The 17,028-nt window shown below is 40.7% G+C and overlaps 1 protein-coding gene across 3 annotated transcripts in view; it reads left to right on the forward strand.

Annotated features, from left to right (window-relative positions):
* TBC1D15 (TBC1 domain family member 15) overlaps nucleotides 1-17,028 on the forward strand; it is a 29,081-nt gene that overhangs the window by 9,188 nt on the left and 2,865 nt on the right. For all 3 annotated transcript variants that reach the window (XM_053405095.1, XM_053405097.1, XM_053405096.1), the window contains 9 exons: nucleotides 1,371-1,464; nucleotides 1,890-2,087; nucleotides 2,175-2,303; nucleotides 3,974-4,077; nucleotides 4,182-4,276; nucleotides 6,471-6,587; nucleotides 7,123-7,223; nucleotides 7,850-7,949; nucleotides 14,765-14,862. In XM_053405095.1, coding sequence (XP_053261070.1) covers nucleotides 1,371-1,464; nucleotides 1,890-2,087; nucleotides 2,175-2,303; nucleotides 3,974-4,077; nucleotides 4,182-4,276; nucleotides 6,471-6,587; nucleotides 7,123-7,223; nucleotides 7,850-7,949; nucleotides 14,765-14,862 — 1,036 coding nt within the window. The remainder of the gene's footprint in view (nucleotides 1-1,370; nucleotides 1,465-1,889; nucleotides 2,088-2,174; nucleotides 2,304-3,973; nucleotides 4,078-4,181; nucleotides 4,277-6,470; nucleotides 6,588-7,122; nucleotides 7,224-7,849; nucleotides 7,950-14,764; nucleotides 14,863-17,028) is intronic.

Below are 17,028 nucleotides of genomic sequence, written 5' to 3' on the forward strand. Positions count from 1 at the left end.
TTCTTAGTTTTCCAAGAATGGCAGCTTAGTTCACTTCTCCAGATGCTGGTGGCCAGGCTTCTGTAAACAAAACATCCTTATTGTAAAAATATCCTATAGAGAAGTCACTGCAGCCCTGTAGCTGCACTAGGCTTGAATTTGCAATTGACCAGGCCCCTAAAGTCTTCCCTCTCTTACCACTTGCATCTCCTAGATCTGACCCTTCCTGCTTTCAGGACTAATCTCTTCAATGATATTTCTCTGTTGGCTCTGCTGGATCAAAATGAGTGATCCAGGTAATAGGGAATAAATAATTTCTTTTGGAGACTGGTAATAAACAATTCACCTACGATAAGCTCTCCAGTAGTATATAAACCTAAGATTACAGTACCAACTAGTGAGTGGTTTGAGGGGAAGAGGGAATTTCTGTGATGCCCTGAACAAATACAAACCTAGGCCATTGGCTACTAACAATAAATATCTGACTGACTGAGATTGTTTCCTACATCTTGTATTTAGTCCCAGACCATGACTGGATATCGTCTAACTTCTCTTAAAAATATACTCTAAATGAGTAGGCATTTTCTAGTTGGCACTCAAATCTGACAGAAGCTTTTTTTAGTTTCAAGCAAGTAATGCCTAATTAGAGAATTGAAGTATACAAGAGAGTAAGTAGGATTTCAAAGTTTCTTTTTAAAGACTCTGAATTCAGTTTAATATTACTTGAAAAATATTTCCTTGGTACAATATCGTAAATAACTGCTCATAGCAAATAAAGGGATGCTAATTTATTGTGAATATTACTCAGGATGAGTTTAATTAAAATGGAAGTATCTTTAAGAGGTTTTCTTATTCTGATGGGTTAGCTAAGTATGACGCATCACAACCTTTGCTTTTTGGGCTGTATTAGCAAACCTCAGTTCTGGTTTATTAACAGCCGTGTCATCAAGACTGATTATATCGCCTCTTCTGACTTTAAGATGCAATCTGTTGTTGAATTTCATATCCTCTGGCACAAATGCTGCATCCTTCCATGCCAGCACTGGGAAGCGATAGCATTTATTAAAAGTCTTATCTTTAATAACAGAATAGGTGGTAGGTGTTCCAGGTAACAATGAATAAATGTAATGGTGTTTTGTTTCAGAAGCTAGTAATAGTGAATCCAACCAGCTAATTTCCTGAATAAGCCTGAGGTGGCAATCAAATACTTTCAACTTTTTTAATAGTGATGTCTTCTTTCCGTATATTTCTGTGTGCACATGCACACATATAATCCTCTTAAAATATTGCACAATGAATTCACTTTTCTCAAATGTGATGGCTATATTGTTGAATTTCCCAAAAGAAAGACTCTGATTCTAGAAGGGAAAATAGTTTCTTTTTGTTCACAGATCTCCACAGGACAAGAGAATTCTTGTGAACTGCCAGAGTATTTCACAGTCCTTTGAAAATCTCCTTGATGAACCAGCATATGGTTTATTAGAGGTTTGTGTGATTTCCTATTTGTTTAATATTCAGTTTAATATTCAAGATTTTTAAATGCCCAATTCTTGAAGGAAACTAAATTTCAAACCTGGGAATTTTCATGCTGGCAGATCCTTATTTTTCTTTGCTATGTTTTCTGTACAAAATGAAGTATGTATTTGATTTATTTTTAAAATGTCCTTATCAGTATCATGCCCTTCTTCCCAGTGGGAACACTGAACTGGTGAAAGAGGCTGTAATGCATTATTTTGGAGATGCATTTTTTTCAGCTTCCTGTAGCCTTTTGGACACAACTTGTATCAGTTATTACTCTTTGGGCAGCTTGCTTTTGAAAATTAATGTCGTACTATCAGAATTCCCCCCCCCCCCAAAAAAAAATTTGTGTGAGCCATTTCAGAATTTGTTTACCCCTGTGCTGTTCTCAGAAACTGAAGACTGATCCTTACACAGCAACAATGGGAAGATTTTCGAAAGTGACCAACTATATATTTGATAGTTTACGAGGAAGTGACCCCGCAACTCAGCAGCGGCCTCCCTCAGAAATGGCAGACTTCTTTAGCGATGCTATACCAGGCTTGAAAATAAATCAACAGGAAGAACCAGGATTTGAAGTCATTACACGAGTAAGCATTCTTGATAGCGAGGGTGGTTTTAAGATACAAATTAGTGGATTGGTAATAATTTAACAGCTTTTCTGGTGCATATTTTAGATTGATTTAGGAAAGCGACCCGAAGTGAACAGAAGACAACCAGTGTCGGTTGAAGAATGGACTAAGAATATGGATTCTGAAGGGAGAATCTTAAATGCTGACTCCATGAAACAAATGATATTCAGAGGGGTAATATCTTAGAATATCTCTTTAAAAATTGTACCATATTTGCCCAAATATAAGCCGTACCCAAATATAAGCTGCACCTTTAAAATTCAAGAGGGAAAAGGAAAAAAAGACAATACCCAAATATAAGCCGCTCTCTTAAAATTCCACAGGCACTCACACCTGTTCCGTTATACCGTATGTCTGTTTCAGCAGCGATATCATAAAAGCCAATTTTTGTAAGGTTACGAATTTAAGCCGCACTTTAACTTTTCACAGTCGGAATTTGCAAAAAAAAGTGTGGCTTATATTCTGGCCAATACGGTATTTGATTCCTTATTGCTAGGACAGTAGCTAGCAGGTACATGTATTTGGTTATCCCTCCAGAAAAGGTTAACTGAAATTCTGACTCATGCAAATAGCAATACTCCGAAGCAGCTGACCATCAAATCAGGGGTAGCTAACCTGTATTCCTCCAGAAGTTGTTGGATCCCGACCCTCACCCACCCCAGCCAGCATGGCCCATAATCATGGATGATAGGAGTTTTAGTCCAACCACACAGCTAGCCATGCTTGTTATATAAACCCTTTAAGTTCTGTTTTGAAAGCAGTGATTTCACGCCGTGGATTTCTAATGCCGTGTTTGGAGAAGCTCAGTACTTTTCATGTGTGTCGATACTGCCAATTGCAGGACTGGTCCTTGAGTGGCCGATACTGAATAAGGCAGAGTTATGTGAAAATACGTTGGAGTGAACAATACATAAATAAGAATTTAGCAAATAAAGAATGCAAATCTTTTAGGACAGAAATGAGGATGTTCTAGCCTTAGTTTAAGGTTTAAATGAAGTCCACTATGGCCTTAGCTTTTTACTCCATAGCCATTGATAGAACATGGGTGTCTTGAAGGAGTTTGCCCTAAGGCTGAGATGGGGAACTCATGACCCTCAGGGTGCTGTAGGAGTACAGCTCTCCTCTTTCTTGACCATGCTGCCTGGGGCTGATGGGAGTTGGAGTCCAGCAACACCTAGACATTACATCCTTGTGCACAGTGCCACTTGCCTAAATCTTTTCTAGATGGCTCTAGGTAAAGCCAAATAGAACTACCTTTAGAACTTGTTGGAAATTATTTGTAATGTTTTAAGATTTGCCTTCCCACAGTGACTTCAATTTAACCTGTTATAGATATTTTGGAGTAATGGCTTTAAAAGATAAATGGTTTCAGTATTTACACTTAAAGCTTTCAGATAAAGTTAGAAAATGTAAGTTTCTGTCTAAAGACCTATGAATCTGCATTTTAATAAGATGTGATATGAGAGGGAAGGAGGTAGGGAGCTTAGAAAGGGGGGTGATGCGGAAAAACATGTAATTTAATTAACCTCCAGGTTGATAACTTCAGTTTTTTCAGTGCTACGTTTATAAACATAATGCAGAAAAATATTAAGGTGGGGAAACAAACATAAAAGGTTAGGTCTTAATGAGCATCCTAAAAAGAAGTTGAAGAAACTAGGTGATTTCACAGCAGGGGAAAGAACCCCACCCCCCAAAAAAATATAATGACCAGAGGAAATCAAACGTAGGAAACAGTAGCAATAAAATTAGGTAATGTTAGCTTCTGCACAGCTACAGGATTTGAATAGAGTTGTTCTTATAAAGCACCTGATGTTGCCATTGCTATTTTATTATGTTCTGCTTAGGGCCTTTGTCATGCTTTGAGAAAGGAAGTTTGGAAGTTTCTTTTGGGTTATTACCCTTGGCACAGTACTAGGGAAGAAAGAACAAATATACAGAAAAGGAAAATGTAAGTACGGCTCCCTTAAAACAATGTCATAATGTGGAGTAAACTTTGCATACTTGCAAGACAACTGCTTACGAATATCATTACTACTATCATTTTTTCTTCAGAGATGAGTATTTCAGGATGAAGCTTCAGTGGAAATCTGTCAGTGAAGAACAAGAAAAAAGAAACTATAGATTGAGGGACTACAGAAGTCTTATAGGTAATTTTAAGAAACATAGAAGGCAAAGAGATATGTTAGTGATAAACTTTTACTCCTTTTTTAAAAAATTGAGGTGACCTCAGTTATCCACCATGTTTGTTAGACATTGTTTCTGTAACAAAATTATGACCTGTTAGGTTCAGTGTGTTAGGATTCATGGCTTCTTTCTCTTCCATGTCCTCCACTGTGAACAGAAGACAAATATAATAAAAGGATTAATAATGAATAAAAATGAGCCAAACAAACAAACTCACCATTCTTTCAACGAGTGATCTCAGGGCTGCCATGAAACAGTGTATTTTAGTCACCAAAGGCCTGGATAAACAGGAATGTTTTTAATTTCCTCTTGAAGTCAGCATGCATGCTGTGCAGCCATTTCTTTTCTGATCCTTGTAGTTGATGCAATTTTATTTTGCTGCTGACTGAAATAAATGAAAGCTGAGTGTGTGCTGAACTTGATTTCACTTTAAATAAGTTTCTATAGGTTGCTGACCATATGCTTTAGTAGCCTGTTATAAACTAAAACTAACATCAAACTTCATTATTCTCTGCTCTAACTAGCAACAGCAAACATTTTAAATGCTTTATAACATTAGCAATAACTCTTAAAGGCAAGAGGGAAAGTTTGAAACCAGAAAGCTAAGTTGTATGTTTAATGTGCATCACAGCAGGCATGCAGTCACACCAGTGTAAGAAGCAGAGTAATATTTTTAGTTTAAAAGCAGCAAAAAGGGAGGAGCATCTAACCTTTTTCCTTCTTGCTGCTTTTCCAAATTTCTTTCCTTTAGCTCCTACTGACAATCATGTATTTTGCTACTGAAAGCAGACACACATTCAGAATACTAAAATTGAGCTTGGAGATATACGTTTGAGGGAAGAAATAGCTAATGTCCTTGCTATTGGCATTTGAAGGCTTTTTTATTTTTTGCCTTTTAATACAACACAAAACGTATTAGAAGTGTCAGAGTTGAATGTAGACAAGAAGCTTTATTCTCCCGTAGCTTTACTATAATGATCTTATAGTTTGCACAGTAGGGTACTTTGCTCCTGCCCAGTCCTTTTTGCTGAGCTAAACCAGGGTTAGGCTTAGCATGTAGTCTAAGGCAGGACTCATGGTTGAGCACACTCACTTAACCACAAACTCTAAAGTCCTGGTTTAGCTCAGCACAGTGCAGCAGTACAAAAGGCAAGAGAGGAGCAAAATGGCTTCAAGATCCTCTCTGTGTCTTCACTTGCTTCTGCGGTTTGGTAAAGCATAGCTAGGTTTGATTCACACAAGAAGCTTAGTCAATGCATTTTAACCAGATTCTAATAGTGTGTGGAATGTTACAGTAGCATAAAACTATACAGTATATGCTCAGAGACTAAGCAGATAAACCAGGGGTCGGCAACCCAAGGCCCATGGGCCTCAAGCGGCCCATGGGGGTCGTTTAACCAGCCCAACGACCCCCGCCGCTCGCTTGCTCAGCTTCTGTGAGCTGTGCTAAACAGGCACGGAGCAGAGGGGACCGCCTTCCGCAACGGTGGCCAGGAATGGAAGTTCCTGCAGCCACTCGAAAGCTGCACATGCCTCCTCCGCGCCAGAAGGAGCGCTGGAAATAGTGTTTGCGCATGTGTGTGGCCACACTGCAGGACCGTGAACTGGCCCAAGCCACAAAAATTTGCCGACCCCTGAGATAAACTAACTCCTGTAGCAATTAAAGAAACATGGGGAAATGGAGTGTCCTAATAAAACATTCTCATGCTAAACCAAGCAATTAAACCTTAAAGGCTTGATTACATATCAACTCCTCACCATTAAATTTAATGTAACACCACATATCTAGTACATTTGAGTGACGTTTTACATTTAACATATCTCAAATAGACTCTGCCGTGTGTTAATTCAATGAAAATGTTTTACATTTTAATCAGGAGGTTTCTATAAAAAGTATACCATTTTCTAAGTGTTTGGAAATCTGCTTATAAGAAATCATCTTATTTGAGACAGGAAGAATTTGTCTTAAATACTCTTAAAAGCTGCTTTAATGCATTTTAAATGACACCCTCTGAATTTAGTTGTCTTTACTAGGCACTTCAAAGCTCAGCACAGTGTTTGAGAAATTGGAAATTTGAAGAGCATCCTGCATTTTTTAGATATAGGCTTAGCAGAAGCTGTTTTGAAAATGTATTAAATCTGTGTGCTGTTTTTCAGAAAAAGATGTAAACAGAACAGACCGAACAAACAAGTTTTATGAAGGTCAAGATAACCCTGGGTTGATATTGCTTCATGACATTTTGATGACCTATTGTATGTATGACTTTGATTTGGGTAAGTAGGATTCTACTTATGTATGTGTACTACTGTATCTGATCTAGTGTAACTTATTGTAATTACCCTTCAGAGAAGACTTGATGTACATTCTGTCTTAGATGCCCAAATTAATTATGTGTTTTATCCTTGGTTGCAACACGTGGGACCTGCAACAAACTTGTTTAGTTTCGGTACTTGTGTACTCCTGATTTTGGAAATCAAATAAATGTATCAAAAAGTTTCCATTGCTCGTATGCTTATTTGAACAAATACCATATTTTTCCATGTATAAGATGCCCCTCATGTATAAGACGCCCCCTATTTTGGGGAACTCCAAATTAAGAAAACACCCCTCAGCACTACCTGTGTATATGACGAGCCCCAATTTTAAACCTATTTTTGCTTAAAAAACAAACACCTCGTCTTATACATGGAAAAATATGGTAATTTAGGAAGAGGATGGGAGAAACTAAATACAGCAGTTACTTTTCAATCTTTTGGGTACAGTTTGCCACATATCAACAGTCCTCTCTCTCTCTCTCTCTAATGCAAGGCTATGTTCAGGGAATGAGTGACCTGCTTTCTCCGATTTTATATGTGATGGAGAATGAAGTTGATGCCTTTTGGTGCTTTGCATTGTACATGGATCAAATGGTAAGTCTTTTCATCTTCATTCCTGTTGTTAACTTCAATTACTGTTTCAGTGTAACTTATTTCTGTAACTTCTGTTTATCATTAAACTTTTGTTAGCAATTTATGTAGCATTTCTCTTGCAGCGTAGCAGCAGATATATAAGCAAGAGATGTATTTTCCATAATTATAAAGATAATGCTATGTTTCAATGTTGTAACCTGCCCTGGGACCTAAGGGTGAAGGGTAGGTAAATAATAATTATTCTTGGCATCTATCTGTCTCGAGAGACAATGGAAGAGTGTGCCTTCAGGGGGTAAAGTCAAACTGTTGAAGAATTACAGTGCCTGCTGTGACTGTGGAGACCAATATGAGAGAGACCTATTTTATTGCAGGTGGGGCAGATGAAGGTGTCCAGTCTCATTGGACTCCAAATTATTCTAATTTGCTTAATTCAATAAATTAAAATTATCAAATCATATCTGATCTTGAAAGCGAGCTGCATGGAATGCTGTTAGCATCCCAACAGGACCAAAATCACATTAATGTTTAGTTTTGTTATTATATATTTGTTTTGATTTAATACTCACCTTGGCCCTCATGTAGAATAAAAATATTCTAGATGCTGTTTCAATTTGTTTCCCATTCAGCACCAGAATTTTGAAGAGCAAATGCAGGGTATGAAGACACAGCTAATTCATCTGAGTACTTTACTTCGCTTGCTAGATAGTGGATTTTGCAGTTACTTGGGTATGTATGACAGCTCAGAACAACTTACCACTGATGATGATGATTATGTTTTTCATTTACACCTTTCCCCATTCTTATACAGTAGTTCTTTTTGACTTCCCACCCAGCATTCCATGACCGTTCTTTTTACATCTTGTTTGGCTGCATGTACATTATTTTTTTCACTTTATTTTCCACGCTTTCATGTCTTTAATCTTGTCAGCTGTTGGTCACAAAGTTACCTGGAATTTATATTTTAAGTCATATTTCTGTAAATATTCCCCCAAGTACCCCCACTCACTTCTCATCTGTTTATCATATTGAGTTCTTATTTTAGTTGTCACACTGGCTTCTGGTTTTGCCATGCAAAGGGAAAGCTGTGGCTCATTGCTCTCCTTCCGAGGGAAACCAGGCTGTCATGGAAGTGGGGGGAAAGTGTGGGCTCCGCGTTTCTGTTGAGTTTCTGTTAATTGGTTCTCATGGGAAACTTACAGATTCTGGCTTCACACAATTAACTCAAGGCAGTGTCAATTTACTCTTGGCAGAAAGCCAAGGTCAGCTTGACCTAGAAACTACTTACTCTGATTGGTTAACGACCAGCACTCAACTCTGTTATCTAGGGATTGCTAGCACAGTGTGATGTGGGGTGTGTTAGGAGTAGGAGTGCTGTGTGTGGTTAAGAGAGAGAGAGAGAAAGAAAGGATTTATTTTGCTTTGTTTTGTATGCAGAAACTCTGCTGGTTTTATTTTTTCCTTTTAATAAATCCTGTAAATAGTTATTCTGAGTCTAGCTGACTAGTCATTTCCACCTCAACTAGCTTCTTCGCTGTGCAGGAAAACTCTGCTACGTTTGGGCTAAAGCCATTAGAGCTATGCCTGACACTTCAAAGTTCCATGAGGTTATGGGCATTGTGCTGCCAGCCTGAGTTGCGGTGGTGTCAGCATCAACGGCGTTGGTTCCAGTAGTTCCAGAAGTTGTTGTTCCTGTTGGTGCAGCAGATGGACACTGGCTGGTTCCTGACTGTGGTGAGCTGGTGACGCAGTGGACACAAGGACAACAGCTGCAGCGTGTGAGTGCTGGGTGCTGTGGTTCCTGTTTTCTCTCTCGGTGGTTGTGAGTAGCTGGTTCCGGGTTCCAGGGACATCGCTCTCAAGATGGCCTCACAACCAGTTCAGATGGCTTTTGAGCGTCTGAATGACTCCAATTACTTGCTGTGGTCGGAACGCATGCAGGCAGTGCTGCAGAGGGATCGTCTCTGGCAAGTGGTGAGTAAGTTTCCTGCGAAGCCTGATGATGACCTCGATAAAGACCAAAGAGCAAGGGCCACAATTGTCTTGGGGCTGGAAGATTCCCAGTTGCCGTATGTGAGGGGAATCAAGACAGCTAGAGGTGTGTGGCAAGCACTTAAAGAACTCCATGTGCGTGAGACAGCGGTTTCCAAGCTGTTCATTCGCAAGGCATTGTACAAGGCAATGTTACAGCCTGGGGTTACAATGCAGGAACACCTACACAGTTTACAGTTAAAGTTTGCTGCGCTACAGGAAGGAGACTGTGCATTAGACCAGCAGGAGAAGGTGGCTATTATTTTGAGTTCTCTCCCGGAAAGCTGGGATAATTTAGTTTTGTCTCTAGAAGGCATACAGGAGCGTGATTTATCAATCAGTTACGTTACTGGGCGTTTGATTGAAGAATGGCAGAAGAGGCAAGAAAGGTCGTTGGCTGCAGAGGCTTCTACAGGCGGGCGGTTTGGAAGGAGTTCTCATGCCGTGCCAGGGGTGAAGCAAGAGCAGCGTGCCGGTGAGGAGTCTGCGTTTGCTGTTAGGCGTTGTTTTCGATGTGGGTCTTCAGCGCATCTAAAACGGCAATGTCCTGAGTTGGTCAAGTCTCAGTTGCCGGTGCAGAAGCAGAGACGAGATCAGCAGCAGCAGCAGCAGCAGCGTAAAAAGAAATTCTTCAAACGAAAACAGTCGGCTCAACTGGTGACCGCCGAGGTCAAGATTGCTGATGAGAAACAAGCTGTCTGGGTGGTCGATTCGGGAGCGTCTCGGCACATCGTAAATTCAGATGAATTGTTTGTTTCCAAGAACTCAGCACAGCGCAGCCAGGTGGCTCTAGCAGACGGAAGTACTTCCGAAGTGATTTCGGGGGGTACAGTTTTTGTTCCTTGTCTTCATGAATGCCTGCAAAATGTACTTTGTGTGCCGTCATTAAGGAGCAATCTGATGTCTGTAGATTGTTTGCTAAAAGCTGGGTTTAAAGTGCATTTTGAAGGAGACAGTTGCATTATTAAGAAGGCTGGTGAGATTTTAGGCACTGCTAAGTCAGAGGGAGGCTTGTTTTGGCTTAAAGCAGGATCTCAAGTTGCAGCAGTAGTCAGTAAATCTCAGCCTGCAGTGAATAACAAAGCTATACATGACAACTGTGTGCACTTATTGCATAGGAAAATGGGGCATGCTTGCTGGAAAAGTGTACTAAAAATGTCTGAATTGGCTGATGGGGGTGATTTAAAGAGTTGTAACAAGTACCTTGATTGTAATGTTTGTAAAAAGGTTAAAACCCACAGAGTCTCTTACCCCAGAAGTGACAGAGTTAGTGAGTCACCGCTACAGCTGGTTCACATGGACGTAATTGGTCCATTTGCTGTAAGCAGGGGTGGATCGCGTTTTTCACTAACAATTGTGGATGACGCCACACGTTATTCTTGGGTTTTTCCCATGAAGAATAAGGGTGACGTGTTCACTAAGTTTAAAGGCTGGGTGGCATCTGTGGAAAGATTTCTGTCCACTAAACTCAGAAGGATTCAGACGGACAGAGGTGGCGAATTTATGTCAAATGCTTTTAGAGATTGGTTACAAAAGCGTGGCATTGGGCATAGAAAAACGAACGCTTTTCCCCCAGAGGAGAATGGCGTTGCAGAGCGAAAAAACAGATCTTTACAAAATATGATGTTTGCCATGCTTGATGATGCTGATTTGCCCATGTCTTATTGGGGGGAGAGCATGCTCACCGCGTGTTATCTCCAAAATAGGCTCTTTCATCAAACAATAGGTACAACCCCGTACTTTAAATTGTTTCAGAAAAAACCCAAAATTGACCATTTGCATGTGTTTGGATCAAAAGCCTGGGTGTTAATTCCAAAACAAATGAGGAAGAAGGGAGATCCTAAGACTAAACAGTTAGTGTTTGTGGGTTACCAGGAGCTGGGAAAAGGTTTCCGCTTTGCTGAAGGGACAAATGGCATTGTGATCTCCAGGAATGCCAATTTTTGTGAACATAGTGGCTGGGAGAGACTACATGCCAATACTGAGGTTTGGTTTGAACCTTCCCAGGAGCTTCATGACTCTGAAGGTAAACATAGAGAATCAGAGTCTGAGGGGGAGGAAAGTTCAGATAAGAGCTCTCAAGAAAGTGGAGTTGCCCAAAGACCAGTTGTTAAGCAACAAAAGAGAGGTCGTAGTTCTGAGGAGGAAAGTGGGTCAGAAGAAAAATTTTCTCCCAGAAGATCTAAAAGACAAAACAAAGGAGTGCCTCCGGTGCGTTTTTCTCCAGATACTGCAAATGTATTTAGTGTAATTGCAGAGCCCAAGAGTTTTCAGGAGGTGTTAAAGTTACCAAAAGAGGAGGCAGAGCTCTGGGAGCAGGCAATGGAGGAAGAGATGTCCTCTCTGAATGAGCACAAGGTTTTTACACCAGTAGCAGCGCCTGAGGGGGCAAAGATTGTAGGCTGCAGGTGGGTGTACAAACTTAAACCTCTGGTGACAGGAGAGTACAAATACAAAGCTCGTTTAGTGGCTCAAGGATACTCTCAGAGGCCTGGAAAAGATTATGACGAGACTTTTTCCCCTACTGCTAAGGGGGACAGTGTAAGGCTGATTTTAACGCTTGGTGCAAAGAGAAAACTCCTGTTAAACCATTTTGATATCCAGACTGCATATTTACATGCATCAATATCAGAAGACCTGTATCTAGCCGAACCGCCTGGTTATGAGACAGGTTCCAATAGAGTGTTGAAATTAAACAAAGCTCTATATGGTCTTAAACAGGCTGCAAGATCTTGGAACAAATGTTTCCATGAGGCCTTAGTGTCATTTGGTTTCAAGCAGAGTACAGCTGACAATTGTGTTTATGTACGTGGTACAGGCAGTGATCAAGAGTTTTGTCTGATTTATGTAGATGATGTATTGTATGCTTGCAAAACAGATAAACAAACTAAAAGGTTTGCCAAGCAATTGTCCAGTAAGTTCAAAGTGAAAGACTTAGGCCCGGTTAGGACATATCTAGGGTTGGAAGTGTGCTGGGCCCAAGATGGCAGCTGCCTAATTAGTCAGCAGAACAAAGTTAAACAACTACTGACTACATACAGGATGCAGGATTGCAAAGGGGCAGTGGTGCCTATGGATCCAGGTTTCATAAAAACACTTCATACAGACGAGAGTCCTGAATTTGAACATCCTGATGTATATCATTCTGTGATTGGAAGTTTATTGTATCTAGCACAGTGGTCCAGACCTGATATTAGCTACGCAGTAGGCATATTAAGTAGATTGGTCTCAAAACCCACACTAAATGCCTGGAAAGGGGTAAAACAAGTTCTGAGATACCTCAAACAGACAATTGGCTATATGTTACAATTAAATTCTTCAGAGGATGAAATGTTGAGTTGCTACTGTGATAGTGACTGGGGAAATTTGCCGGATAGAAAATCTGTCACAGGACTGGTCATAATGGTCGGTGGAGCTTTAATCAGCTGGCGGTCACGCAAGCAAGACGTTGTAAGTGTGTCATCAACGGAATCAGAGTACGCCGCGTTGAGTGAATTGTGCAACGAGGTGATTTATTTCAAGCATTTGTTAACAGATTTAAATGTAAATTGTGGAGAACCAGTACAAGTTCACATTGATAATCAAGCTTGTATAACCTTAAGTAAAACAGAGGGTTTCAAATCGCGTTCCAAACATATCTCTGTAAAATACCAAAATGTACGTTGCTGTGTACAAGACAATGTAATCACCTGTACTTATGTATCAAGTGAAGAAAATGTAGCAGATGTGTTAACTAAACCATTGGCAAAGGTAAAGAACAAACGAATGTGCAAGGGTTTAGGTTTGCTGGAAAAATAATCTCCTACATAGGTGTATTTGATGTTAATTGTCCAGCAGAATCTGTGAGGGGGTGTTGAGTTTCTGTTAATTGGTTCTCATGGGAAACTTACAGATTCTGGCTTCACACAATTAACTCAAGGCAGTGTCAATTTACTCTTGGCAGAAAGCCAAGGTCAGCTTGACCTAGAAACTACTTACTCTGATTGGTTAACGACCAGCACTCAACTCTGTTATCTAGGGATTGCTAGCACAGTGTGATGTGGGGTGTGTTAGGAGTAGGAGTGCTGTGTGTGGTTAAGAGAGAGAGAGAGAAAGAAAGGATTTATTTTGCTTTGTTTTGTATGCAGAAACTCTGCTGGTTTTATTTTTTCCTTTTAATAAATCCTGTAAATAGTTATTCTGAGTCTAGCTGACTAGTCATTTCCACCTCAACTAGCTTCTTCGCTGTGCAGGAAAACTCTGCTACGTTTGGGCTAAAGCCATTAGAGCTATGCCTGACACTTCAAAGTTCCATGAGCTTCAAAAACTCCAGAGCTGAACTGGATTTCCTAAAGAGCTCCTGCAGCGCCAGAGGGTCTCCCCCCCCAACCACCTTTCACCAGGGGAAAACTTACCACTGTTCTTATCTAAAATCTAGACAGTGGCTGTGTTGGCACGCCCTGTTAAGTCAGACTTTCTGGCTTGTTGTGGTTTACTGAGAATGAGCAGCAAGTGCATGCTGCCCAGTTGCTCCCACTTCACGCCTCTGACATGACCACAATAAACAAATCAGGAAGCATTGGTTTCACATTACAGTGGCACCTCGGGTTATAGACGCTTGAGGTTACAGACTCCGCTAACCCAGAGATAGTACCTCGGGTTAAGAACTTTGCTTCAGGATGAGAACAGAAATTGCGTGGCGGCAGCAGGAGGCCCCATTAGCTAAAGTGGTACCTCAGGTTAAGAACAGTTTCAGGTTAAGAACGGACCTCCAGAATGAATTAAGTTCTTAACCTGAGTTACCACTGTATATCTGAACCAGGGATCCATGATCAGCAAGCCAACAACAAGCAATTTCTTCAGATCGGCTCATGATCATGGTTCAGATGTATTGGCTTCCTGGTTTGTTCATCACACTTAAGCCAGAAGAGGAATGGGAGCAAACAGGCAGTGTGCATTTCCAGTAAACCAGAGCTTTCGATTCCTGGTAAACACAGTAAGCCAGAAAGTCTGACTTGGGACATTCAAACACAGCCAGTTGCTTAAAATATGTTTCCTACACCAATTACTTTCTCAATTGTTGTAAAGAGAGTTCTCTGCTGTTTAGATACTGTTTCAGTCTTGCCTGTCCTCAGTTTTTAACCCTTACTTTCAGAGCCCTTTCGGTAGCAATGATTAGACTCCCACTAACAATTGATGTTCAAAGAGAGACTTGACTAGGGCCACAATCTCTCAGCCTAACCTACCTCACAGCCTTGTTGTAGGGATTCAGTGAGAAGGGAGAGAACCATGTGTGCCACTTTGAGCTCTTTGGAGAAGAAGGTGGGATATAAATGAAGCAAACAAATGAAATTACGGTCCATATTTTCCTCAGTTTTCCACCCCAATAAACTCTAGAACAGACTAACTTTTTGTAAGCAATTGTAGCCAGCAAAGCTGTTCGATGTATTAATATATTAAACATACTTTAAGTGATTCACAACCAGCATTTCTGTCAAAGATTTATTCATGTTCTTTTTTAAAAACTGTTTTAGAATCTCAAGATTCAGGATACCTTTATTTTTGTTTCCGGTGGCTTCTAATCAGATTTAAAAGAGAATTTAGTTTTCAAGATATTCTTCGCTTATGGGAGGTAAGAAATAGCTTTTTATTTTAGCACCTACTGCCTAAAATGCTGAAAAGATGGTTCTGGAGGAAAATACATACAATTTAGCTAAACTGAATCATGTTAAAGCAATGTATAAACAGTGGCATCTAGAGGTGGTAAGACTGTGGCCATTGGACCTTGAGTCTGCCACCTGGCTGTGTGCCTGAGGAAGTTCATAGTTGACCAAGAGGGGAGACTTATCGTCTCTGGTTTGCTCTTAAGGTATGCGGGTGGCACTGTGGGTTAAACCACAGAGCCTAGGGCTTGCCGATCAGAAGGTCGCGGTTCGAAGCCCCGCGATGGGGTGAGCTCCTGTTGCTTGGTCCCTGCTCCTGCCAACCTAGCAGTTCGAAAGCACGTCAAAGTGCAAGTAGATAAATAGCTCCGGCGGGAAGGTAAACGGCGTTTCCGTGCGCTGCTCTGGTCCACCAGAAGCGGCTTAGTCATGCTGGCCACATGACCCGGAAGCTGTACGCCGGCTCCCTCGGCCAATAAACCGAGATGAGCGCTGCAACCCCAGAGTCGGTCACGACTGGACCTAATGGTCAGGGGTCCCCTTCACCTTTACTGGAGGAGCATTTGTAGATGAACTAGTATAATCCCCTGCTTGGTGCAAAAACTCCAAAGTTGAATTTAGATTAAAGTTTAATTTAAAAATTAAAGAGCCATCCGACAGATGATTGCCCTATCTCTGCTTGAGGACCTCCAGAGAGGGAGAGCAGTTTGAAGTTAGCACCTTATTCCTCACAACTGTTATGTTTTTATTCCTATTCAGGATTTTTTCCTGCATGCACACTGTCTTATAAGGTGCTATTGAATAATAGTTCACAAGTTCTCATTACTATCAGCACCATGTAAACTTGTAAAAATGCACAAAGCATACCAGGGTGAAAGGAAATGTTTCTGCTTACAACAGGGCGGCTAATCCATGGGCCATATGTGCGCTCCCCATGGCATCTCAAGAATCCCCTCCACCATTTGTTATCTTTAAGATATAATAATGTGTTATGGTGTTTTAATTGACCACTCCGATGGGTTCCACACAATGGTGCCAAAAGGCTTTCTGTAGGTCTCCCCACAGCCCCCTCAAATAAATAAATTACAAGTAATGTTTAAAATTATAGGTCCCTGCTATGATACTGTTATGCCAAAATGTTTTTGGCTGTTCCCCAAATTTGTCCATTAAATTTCTAAAAGATATTTATTGCTGCCACTCTTGTGGGTTGGTTATGAATCAGTGCAGCCCTTAGCCCAAAGAAGACTAGCCACACCTGGCTTATAGCTCTGAATAACAATCTTAGGACCCACTTAATTGCTCCAATACTCCCTGATCTGCTACTGCATGGGTCTGTCACTTTTGCTGCCACTAAGAAGGTGACTTGCCCAGAATATCAACTGGTAGCACCGGACCCAGTTTCCTGGCAAATACAACCTAGTCACTGTAGGCAGAGTTTGTATTTCCTTTTTTCTGAAGTATAGAGTGTATTTCCATATTCCAGTTTTAAGAGTCCTGAAAACTTACTTATTCCTGAATAATTCTGTTAAGTCAATCAACCCATTTATTCCACTGCACTTTTAATACTACAGTCCTACCTTGGATCCTGAAAGTCCTGGAACGTGGATGTTTTGGCTCCCGAACGTCGCAAACCTGGAAGTGATTGTTCTGGTTTGCGAACATTCTTTTGGAACCCAAACGTCCGATGGGGCTTCTGCGGCTTCTGATTGGCTGCAAGAGCTTCCTGCAGCCAATCAGAAGCTGTGATTTAGTTTCCGAACGTTTTGGAAGTCGAATGAACTTCTGGAACTGATTCCGTTCGACTTCCAAGGTATGACTGTACTGGTTTTCTGATCCTGATTTTCAGTGAGGCATGAAGATCTGAAGGATCCACCCAAAATATCTGAAATTCATTGAGGGTGACAGATGCTATCAGGGCATAGCTCTACCGTTTGTCCTTGTCAAGATCTTCAGAATGTAGCATGAAATTAATTATAGTTATTAAGCAAGCTATTATGTTTTTCTGTCTAGATAATAGTTTAATTAGCTGGCAACCTCTACTGAAATATATAATAAGTTAGAAAACTATTCCCCCCCCTTCCTCTGATGTAATTGTAAGTTGCCAGAAAAATAAGTGTTTGGGGAAACTGTTAAAA

Source organism: Podarcis raffonei, chromosome 10 (assembly GCF_027172205.1).
Source record: "Podarcis raffonei isolate rPodRaf1 chromosome 10, rPodRaf1.pri, whole genome shotgun sequence".
NCBI classification, from domain to species: domain Eukaryota; kingdom Metazoa; phylum Chordata; class Lepidosauria; order Squamata; family Lacertidae; genus Podarcis; species Podarcis raffonei.